Source organism: Triticum urartu, chromosome 2A (genome assembly GCF_056163025.1).
Source record: "Triticum urartu cultivar PI428250 chromosome 2A, HENAU_Tu73, whole genome shotgun sequence".
NCBI classification, from domain to species: domain Eukaryota; kingdom Viridiplantae; phylum Streptophyta; class Magnoliopsida; order Poales; family Poaceae; genus Triticum; species Triticum urartu.
This window is the reverse complement of record NC_141874.1, coordinates 116,666,083-116,676,857: the sequence shown is the minus strand read 5'-3', so window position 1 is coordinate 116,676,857 and position 10,775 is coordinate 116,666,083. Positions and strand designations below refer to the sequence as shown.

At 38.2% G+C, this 10,775-nt stretch overlaps 1 protein-coding gene across 1 annotated transcript; it reads right to left on the bottom strand.

Annotated features, from left to right (window-relative positions):
• Positions 1 to 1,709: 1,709 nt before the first annotated feature.
• On the bottom strand, positions 1,710 to 7,748 carry LOC125536158 (putative MYST-like histone acetyltransferase 1). Its single transcript, XM_048699307.2, has 9 exons — positions 7,304 to 7,748; positions 6,809 to 6,897; positions 6,547 to 6,606; positions 6,084 to 6,296; positions 4,864 to 4,932; positions 3,716 to 3,877; positions 3,263 to 3,356; positions 3,001 to 3,143; positions 1,710 to 2,184 (listed from the first exon to the last, which is right to left on the bottom strand). The coding sequence occupies exons 1-9, from the start codon at positions 7,716 to 7,718 to the stop codon at positions 1,981 to 1,983; spliced, it is 1,449 nt and encodes a 482-aa protein (XP_048555264.2). The 5' UTR covers positions 7,719 to 7,748; the 3' UTR covers positions 1,710 to 1,980.
• Between the last annotated feature and the right edge of the window lie 3,027 nt (positions 7,749 to 10,775).

Below are 10,775 nucleotides of genomic sequence, written 5' to 3'. Positions count from 1 at the left end.
GTGGCCTACAGAGTCCCGGTCGGCTCATAATCGTCTCCGGCTCGGTGACTTCCTTTACATGCCTTTCTTTACAAGTCTTTCCTTACATATGGCAGTTCATAATTTCAGGCCTTAAACCGCCTTCAGGCCTTTGGGCCTTCTATAAGATTTAATAAACTACAATATTAAATGTTTACTGGGCTTCTTGCGTGACCCGCCATTGGGGCTGACCCGGCCCCTCCTAGGCGGGTCTCAACTGATAGTAATATCCCCAACAGTTTCAATAAATCAGGTGACTTAAAACCAGTGACTTATAAGTCACGCCTGTTTGGTTGTCATCTGACTTATAAGTCATCTGACCACACCTTCTCATCTTGTTTTTTTATATAAAGGTGGTGGGACCCATGCAAAAGAGGGTGACTTATAAGTTTTAAGTTGGGGTGAAGCAACTTATGACTTATAAGTTGGGGTGACTTATAAGTTGGGTCTATTTGTCAAAATAAGGCATTTTTTCACTTTTCGATTTATAAGTTGGTGACTTATTTGAAACCAAACAGGCCCTCAGGTTTTCGAGCAGCAACCTCTTACAAGACAGGAGGCATGGCAGGTTTACGAGTTCAACAGAGATGGCTCTCCAGTGCCTACTACTCCCTCCGTCCGAAAATAACTTTTGCTCAAACCAATGTAGTATCTAGCACTGAAATACTGAAATGCGTCTAGATACATCCGTTTGAGCAATAGTTATAACCGGTCAGAGGTAGTTTCTATTACTCACTGCTACTATTATATTCATCAATAGAAAAGGGCCAGATATCCAATTGGGTGGTCAGGCTCATCTGCTCCTGCTTGGAAAAAAGTCAAAATAAATATTAGAAAAATTCAAAAAAATCCATTTTTTTTGTGTGATAGATAATTTGCTGCGTGAGGTCCGCTCCAAATTTCAACTTATTTGGACATCTGAGTAGCTCTCGGCAAAAAAGACAAATCGAGTCAGAACAGTACATGAACAGTAAACATTTTTACGGACTCCGAATTTTTTTTGCGTAGAGTTGCTCATATGCTCAAATGAGTTGAAATTTGAAGCGGTCCTCACGCATCAAATTATCTACCATCAAAAAAATAGATTTTTTTTAATTTTTCTAGTATTTGTTTTGATTTTTTTTCTGAGCACGGGTGCAGCTGAGCTCGGGAGCCGACACTCCGCGTCCAAGCCGTTTACTTCTTACAACCCTTTGATGCATAGGTATGGTGCTGCTGAGGGCTTGGCTAGTGCCAAAATGTATAACTGAAAAGTGAAAACATGTACTCCATCCGTTCTTAAATGTAAGTCTTTTTAAAGATTTCAATACAAACTAGTATATACAGAGCAAAATGAGTGAATCTACATTTTAAAATCTCCGTTTCTAAATATATTTTCAAAGATTCCAGTATCAACTACATACGGGGCTAAAAGAGTGAATCTACACCGTAAAATATATACGTCTACATACATTCATATATAGTTTATATTGAAAAAGATCTAATATTAAAATCTCTAAAAAGACATATGTTTAGAAACAGTGGGAGTAGTAATAGAATAGGGCAGAGGTGCCCACCTCTTGTAGTACTTCCTCCATCCCTAAATACATCCATTTCTATCCATTTATGCAACAAGTAATTCGAGTCCATTTATGCAACAAGTAATTCGAGGCCGAGGGAGTATGTAAAAAAGCGGATGACAGGTGTGCATGTGCTGCCTGCTTCTCCATCCAATTATACGAGCAGGAAGACCACAAATACAGTACAGGTGACATAGTTATAAATAGGAAAGCTTGGCAAACAATGTGCAGAGAGACGCAACAATCTGATGTTACACAAGACCACTACAGTCACAGTTCGGAAAAAAGAGACTAGTAGAGTCACTGCACGAGGGACGGGGAAGGAGTTCCTAAAATATACACGACTCGATTGGTCAGCTTATCTAATTCGACATGGCATGGCCGAGTGGCAGACGTCCTTTGCTTAGCCTTGCTCTTTGTACGGTGTCCAGATCAGCTTGCTAACGTCGACGTCGAGGCCCCCCCGCCCCGCGGCCTTGAGGTGGCGGTCGAGGACCTTTGGGTCTGCGCAGATGACGTGCTGCCCTTTCCGGTACTGGATCAGGTCCAGGCTCTGCAGCGTGCTCAAGATGTCGTCCGCTTTGATTGCCGTCATGTCGCTCAGCTCCTGCGTGCAAGTTTGACAGCTTGTTAGCACAAGTTACGGCTGCACCCAGGAACAGTATGGCAGAAAATGACGGTAGCAGTAGATATGGATTCAGAGACATAAGGATGCAGCTTAGAAATAGGTTGCATGGAAAGGCAAGAACAACGTCCAGACTTTTCATTCTTCTTTTGTATCATGAACAGGTAGGGCCCTGGCTGAAGAGCCAAAACACATGGATCAATGTCCCTCCATGGAGAGGAGAAAAAACATTCAGCACACTCAAAAGATATAACGACGGTTGGGAAATCAAACTACTGTATATTTCAGTAGGAACCTAAACGGGAACCTGTAAAGTCTCTAGGCAGAAAATATAAAACCAAGAGTGCAGGCGAACATCCCATGAAGAGGCCTAAGGTTAAGAGAGTAGTTCAGCGTGGTTTGTTTGCAGTGTGAAGTCGATAAGCATCATCATTAGAAAAGGACAATTTCATAAAAATGCAACTTTTTCCATGAGAATCTATCCATCGTCTCCCAATATTTCAGCTAGAAACAATGGATATCACTGTGCCTAGTTTTTCTTGTCAGTGAAAATAAAGGAACAATAGCAGACAGATTGCTTTAAGTAGATCAAATTCACTATTTGGGTCAATAAAAGGAAAAGGTGTTGGCTATTGCATCACAGTTCGATCAGCTGTTGAAAAGGGATTCAATAAAAACTAAAGCAATAAAGTACTCCCTCTGTCCCATAATATAAGAGCGTTTTTGACACTACACTAGTGTCAAAAACGCTCTTATATTATGGGACAGAGGAAGTAGGATAGAAGGAAATGTACTAACCTTAATAGATATGTTGCTCTTATGTTTCTTCAAAATTTCCAGAAGTACTCTAGTCCAATAGCCTCTATAACTGAGCAGACCAAGATCTGAGAGAGGACGCTCCGGTGTTCCCACTTTACCTTCCTTTTTAGAAAGCTCATAAGCTGTCATAATAAAGAAAATACAACTATGAACAAAATGCTAGAGTGGAGAAACAGTTTAGTCCATAAGAAAATCAAAAGCTAACAATGAGATGACAAATATAGCATAAGTACAGACTTACAGAAAGCAATCAAGAACTTTCCATAACCCTTTCTTTGGTATGGAGGGAGAGTGAGAATGCAGGCCAAATTATAAGCTTCCTCAGAGTGCTTCTCCTGCAGAGATAAAACCCAATTTAACAAACATGACCATCTGCTCTGTAGCATAAAATGATTCATTACTACTAATGTGAATCCCATTTTGTACACAAGTTATGGAAGCAGCTTCAAACAATATAATTCACATTCAATCGAACTAAGAAATACTCCCTCCGTTCCCTAATATAAGACCTTTTAGCTATTTCAATATTGACTACATACATACTAAAATGAGTGAACATACATACTAAAATGTGTCTAGATACATATGAATCAAGAAAAAGCTAAAAGGTCTTATATTAGGGAATGGAGGGAGTAATAACAATACTGGTTTAGACCAAGTATTCATAACTACTAAGAATCGCCACAAACTTTACCTTGGAGAAATATCCCACCATATGGCATCCCCGGTCATCACATTCACACAGGATATAGAACAAGAACAAATCCACATCGTAGTAGAGTGTTTTGTGATCAAGGAATAGCTTGGCCAGATAGCAAAGGTTCTGTCCATAAACCTTATTCTTCTTGCCATCAACCTGCAATCGCGCAAGCATTTATATTGTTACTATGCTAGGAAAACTGAATTTGTATAAATTACAGGCCTTCAGTTCAAACAGAAGAATCAAGCGGATTCAAGATAGCTTAGATCTTGTTTTAGATTATAAATGAATGTATATACTAAAATCAATAGTTGAAGAAACATATGGCATTAGATACATTGCCTTTATAATATTATCCATTTAGAGAACATCTCATTTTGGATATGCAAATGTCAGTGTCAAACCAGTCAAATAAAATTGTAGATGTCCTAGTCTACCTGGAGGAAGAAGCAATTCAAATGTAAAATTTCTCAAGACACCATTCCACATAGGAAATAACAGGTAGACATATGATGCAAATAGATTGTATATTTCATATATGCCATCAGTTAATCTCTATATAAAGCATGAAGATGGAATTTGATTCTTCAACAATTAATATTAACATGTTAATGCTTGCATCTCTAGATAATGACACTCTGGCTTTCAACATAATCTTCTACTCCCTTCGTTCCCAAATATTTGTCTTTCTAGAGATTTCAACAAGTGACTACATACGGAGCAAAATGAGTGAATCTACACTCTAAAATATGTCTACATACATCCGTATGTTGTGTCCATTTGAAATGCCTAGAAAGACAAATATTTGGGAACGGAGGGAGTATCATTTAAAAAAAAATCTGTGATGATTGACCAAAACATAACAACTCACCCATTCTGCCAGTCTTGTTTCCGGAAGAACTAAAGGAAATTCCTGGCGGTCCTAATGCATTTCTATTATTCTTCTTTGCTCGAGACTCAAGATATTTGCCTATAATGGGACAACTAGGTTCTATAGCTGTTTCTACAGTACTAGTTTTGTAAGCAACTAATTGCAGATATGCAGCTCTATCAGCCTTTCCTAGTACCAGTATATCATAATGCAGACCATAAGTTAAGAGCAAGGGTGTCCAGCTAGTAAAGTGCCATTCAAACTTTGTTACCTCAAACATCGATAGAGTTCCACATCTGTAGATTTCATCACCCGGGGGATGCTTAAGATCACACTTCTTCTGCAGAAGTAAAGTAGCAAAACAGGTTAGGGTTTATGGCGTTTATGGTATCTACAAGGGAATCAGAACCCGCTGAAATGGAAATTATGTGCACATCTGCAGCAAACAAAATACTAAAAAAAAAGCATCAGACCATCATTGCGGATCAACTGAGCAACTGAATATGTTGCACAAACCAGAAATGTTCATCCGAGCCATAATATAGAACTCCCTCCATTAAGAATACGAATTAAATGCATCCTAGAATGTAGGCAGTCAAAATTAACTCTACTTTAACAAATAATATAGTGATAAATATTTAGGTTACCATATATAAATTATGTGATAAATTATCAATATACAATAGTACAAATTGCTTGTCGAAGTTATGTTCTGGAGACCATGCTAATGTCCAACTAGCACCTGCGACTGAGAGGGAGTGATGAGAGTAAAGGTGTGTTTGTATGTTTTTCCATTCATGCCCAGCTACCCAAGGGTTTCGACCTACAGCCCATGTGGGCAAAGCTAGCTGTTTGGTTCAGCTAGCAATCTCCATGGTCAAGCACAATTCCAGTGGCAGTTATCTTGATTTTTTTTCTTCCACTCATTTTTGCCAATGGAGGAGAGCCAAATTGGTCCTCCTGCTGGGGCAAGGCTTTTCTAGCCCGCGCAGGGTAGATGGATTAGCAAAGTTAGTTATTTTGCTTTTACTAAACAGTTGCCCTTGCTAAGAAAGCTAACATTAGAATTTCTTAGGATCCAAACACACCCTAACAGGCAATGACTGCAGGTTGCTAAAGGCGACCTTCCTTTGACACCAAGAAATATAAGAGGTGGAGACGGGGGTTTGTGTTCTTGCTTAATGCAGTTCCTTGTAGAAAAAGTCGCGTTGAATTTAGAGCTAAGGACTGCCAGAAGGGTGAAAAATAGGAGTCGGTTTGGAACCCTGGAAACTTTCACATGAAACCCAACATAAGCGTGCGAAGATTCCCATCTCCAAACGCAAACTGTATCTAACCGAAAACGGTGGTGTGTACTGGTAGATGTACAATCATGATACATGGGCCGAGACAAACACAAAAGGAGCAAGCAAATACAAGATAGACAATAACAAGTAACAAGTTAACAATGCCTATCTCACAAACACGGAGTTCAAATAAGTGCAAGCTCACCATGTGCCTCTGAAGCTGTTCTTTGCGCTTCATGAAGTTCAGGCAAAACTCACAGAAGAACAGCTTCGCAGAGTCATTGTACTCTGGTGGGAAAGGAGAGAAATACCAGGTATCTATCTCATATTTCCCAAGTTCTATCTTCGCTATATTTTTCACCTTTGTGAACTCCTCATGCTCCCGCAAACTAGCAGCATCAAGCTCCTCGTGACCTTGCTGCAAGGGTAATGGAGATACAGGTGAGAGATTAGCTTCAGCCCATTGGTTAGAGAGAGTAAATGATTCCAGTATGAGACAGTCAAGGAATATAATTTTGTGTGTATTCAAAGCATTTTTCCAAATATGTTAGGAAGTCCAACAAAGAGCAAACCAAAGCCTGGGATACCACTTTCAAAAATAAATCTACACATAAGTATTTGACAGGTAAAGGAATAAAATCATCCAGTCTTAACAGTCCATTGCATACCTCCACGTGTGTTTCGTCAATTTTACGTTTCTGGTGTCGTGTCATCTTCAAACTTGTTGCCTGGATAAATGTGCAACGATTCATATGAGTATTCTTTTCACACAAAGAATAGCTAATATTGGTTCAGGAAAAATATTATCTCGGCCAAGTAGACAGCAACTTAACAACCCAGTCAAGGATCTCGTGTTTAAATAAATGGTACATATATCATTAACATGTAGAACACTGAGCACCATGACTGAACTGCACTCATTTATCTTACCTTATCGTCTACCTTCTCGTCAACATCAGCCTCGACGGTATCAAGATCAAGTTGCTCAAGTTTAACCCACTCATCCAACCTCCTGTTGACTGCAAATTCACAACATTTACACAAAATCAATAAACATGGATAAGTCAATGAACTAAAACAAGCCAGATCACAGTTAAGTTAACTCATTTCTGCACTGGCGCCATTCTGTGAGCCCTCAATAGAACACACCACAAATATTAGCCTGCTAGGAGGTGTTATGTTTCCATTTCAACTTAAAACACGGTAGAAATGTATGATTGTACTGCAAAATTTGACCAGGAGAACGACCACCCCCACCCAACACTAAATCAAGCCTGGGGATCAATTCATCACCAGAACCCCCTCGGATCACACAGCCAATAAACTCAATTGAACGCTAAATCCAAGATTCCCCAACCCGAAGCGCCATAGACCTAACCCTAGAAACGAAGCGACCAGATGGGGCGGGGTGGGTAGGCTGCTCACACTCGGTGTAATGGACGTAGTACTCGTAGTCGGCGGGGGAGGAGGAGGCGGCGGACTTCCGGCGCTCGATGACCTTGACGGGGTGGGGCTTCTGGTCGCGCCACCGGCACATCACGCGCGTCCCCACTTCCAGCGGCAGATGCGCCGCCCAGGACGCGGACGCGGCGGAGGATCTCAGCCTCCTCTCGACCCCTCCGTTCGCCGGGGCGGCCCCGCCGTTGCACGCCGCGGCGGCCGCGGCGGTGCCGTTCTCCGGCGCGGTGGACAGCTCCATCGAGCCCATCTCGTCGTCGGAGAGGATCGGGAGTGAGGCAGTTCGGGCGGGGTTGGGCGGTTGGGCCTGGGCCGTCTTGGGTATATCCTCTTGCTGCTTGGATGGTTCGAGATGATTTGTTACTGACAGTGGGACCCGCATGTAAGAGTTGCGTGTGCCGGTACCGGGTACTGCCATATGTCACCTCTCGCGAAAGCCCCAGGGCTCAGGCCGCCCGAAGTTCAAATAGGAAAACCGCGCCGCCCGTGCACTGGGAGTCTATGTCTCGCTTGACGCGAGACAGAAGAAAGCCTGCAGGGGGCAAGTAGTAAGCCAGCCCAGTGACGATCTAGTTTTCCCACGATAACATTGTGTATGTGTATTTATTTTATTTATACATTTAAAAATACTAAATACATTACTAAATATTACGAGACGAACGGAGTAATTTATGTAATTTTTTCAATTGTTCATCGCACATTTAAAAAATGTTCATGTAGTGTAAAAAATTATCTGCTCTGCTTTTATAAAATGTTTGTACCATTCAAACAAAATACATGTGACATTTCAAAACTGTTCACGTGTTTCAAAGAATAAAATGTCTATGCAATGTAAAAAATCGTGTAATTTGAAATAAATGTTTCCTATCATCCAAAAGATATACATTAAATTTAAGAAAATGTTCACACGTTCCAAAAAAAATGTTTTGTGACATTTAAAAACATGTATTATCCAATGTAAAAATTGTTCATACAGTTTTAAGAAAAAAATGTATCATACAAAAAAAATGTTTCAACATGTGTTTGAAAAAATGTTTAACACATATTAGAAAAATGTTCAAAACGAGTATTTCCCTAAATATAAATCATGTACTCCCTCCGTTCCTAAATATTTGTCTTTTTAGAGATTTCAAATGAACTACTTCATACGGACGTATATAGACATATTTTGAAGTGTAGATTCACTCATTTTGCTCCGTATGTAGTCACTTGTTGAAATCTTTAGAAAGACAAATATTTAAAAACAGATGGAGTACTTGACAATGTTAAATGTATATGAAACTGTTTTAGATGTATACTCCCTCCGTCCAGAATTACTTTTCATAGAAATGGATGTATCTAGAAGATGGAGTATGAAATATTGGAAAATATTCAAAACAAGCATATGAAGAAATGTAAATCTCGTACTTCAAAATGTTAAACACATATAAAAAATGATTTAGATGTAATGAAAAAATATACAATATGTATGAAAAAATATACATCAAAAAAATATTTGAAAAAATGTAATCATGTATTTAAAAAATATTAAATATATGTATAAATGTGGAATGTGTATGAAAAAAGTAGACATGTGTTGAGAAAAAGAAGAAATAAAAGAAGAAAGAAATGACTGAACAAAACTGATGAAAACTAAATAAAGGAACAAAGAAAACCAAAGACAACGTAAAATGAAAAGGAAACTGAAGAAAAAACATAGAAAATCGATGCAAAAAACAGTGGGGGAAAAAGACCACAAAAAACACACGCTCCCAGCTACAGTATTGAGCTAGCCCAATAATACCGCCTTGTAGGCAAGACATACCACATCTCGGTACAGGGGACATATAGCTCCCGCACCCGTCCATGTCCAATCTTTGTGCAGTCCATTAGCAGCGATTTCTTTTTCATTTGGGAAACATAATATTTATCTCATTTATTCATATAACACTTTAGCTAAATGTCGAGAACTTGGAGAGGTCATCATTTAGCACCGTAATAGAGGGGCGTGACTATGTTTCACTTTATGCGAAATAGTAGCTCTGCTCGCCTACAGGTGAGCCGGGAGTGGGACGGCCAATAGCTAGGTTGGCTCGTCACACTGATGTCACACCTGTGTTTTTCTTTTTCTTTTCTTTTACTTTTGTTTATATTTTGGAAATTCTAAATACAAATATTATAAAAATTAATTTTGTTAAAATTTTAAAAGTGTTCATGGGACATAAAAAAACGCCCATGTGGTGTCAAAAAATGTCCGTTCAACTTTTACAAAATGTTTGTACCATTCAAAAAAAATATGTATGTGATATTAAAGAAATGTTCACACGTTTCGAGGAATGCTCGTGACATTTTTTAACAAACATTATATAATGCACATAAAATGCTCATGTATAATTCCAAAAATATGTTTCGTCCCATTAAAAACATGTACACTACATTTAAAAGAATGTTCATTGCCTCAAAAAAAATTTAAAAAAATATTCATGCATTTCAAAATTATGTTTAGGTCATTTCAAAATATGTTTATACAAAGTAAATAAATATTCGCATAGTTTTAGAAAAATTGTATCATTTCAAATATATTTGAGCATGTACTTGGGAAATGTTTAACACATATTTGAAAAATGTTTAAAACATGTATTTTAAAAATATTAATCATGTATTTCAAAAAAATGTGTATAAAAATAGTTTTAGATTAACCAAAGAAATATATACAAGGTTGATGAAAAACATATAAACATATAGTTTAAAAAATGTTAATCATGTATTCATAAGATAATAACTATGTATAAAAACTGTTCCAGTTGGAAATGAATAATATATAGTATGTATGAAAAAAGTTCACATGTTTTGAAAAATCCCAAAGAAAATCGGTGAAATCAAAGAAAGAAACAACGTAACCCGAAAAAATGGAAAATAAAAGATGCAAACGGTGAAAACCGAAAAATAACACAGGAAAAAATTCACACAGAGGTAGATATAGTACTAGGCCGTTCAGTTGACCTGTGCGAGAGGCGAACCAGAGCAACGTCTCACAATAAGCGAGACATAGCTCCAGCGGTAATAGAGAGTCAAATACAGTTGCACATGACCTAGCTAGCTTTGCGAGGGAAAGTCCGTTGAACGTTGTGGTTGGATATACCCCCACATTTGTTTACCTTTATTAGTGGACGATGTAACGAGTACATTAAGTTAATAAAGGAAGTAACGATGATACTTTCTAATAAAGATCACTTTTAATGGTAAAAAATATGTTCATGTATTGCGAATTTAACAATATACCATCTACATAAAAAGTTCTAGTTTCTTAATGAAGTGCTAGTGCATTTTGAAAATTGTTTGTCTAACTAAATAGACTTGCTTTCATGTTTATAAAAATAGCATGTACATTTTCTTTACAAAATGGTAACATGTTTTAAAAATGTTAATTTAACCAAAAAATGTTCATGAAACTGAATAA

Coding starts and splice junctions, on each gene's coding strand:
- LOC125536158 (XM_048699307.2), bottom strand. CDS start 7,718: ATGCGGGTCCCACTGTCAGTAACAAATCATCTCGAACCATCCAAGCAG. Junction 6,297..6,546: donor TTGACGAAACACACGTGGAG/GTATGCAATGGA, acceptor TTACCCTTGCAG/CAAGGTCACGAGGAGCTTGA. Junction 3,144..3,262: donor AAAGTTCTTGATTGCTTTCT/GTAAGTCTGTAC, acceptor TTATTATGACAG/CTTATGAGCTTTCTAAAAAG.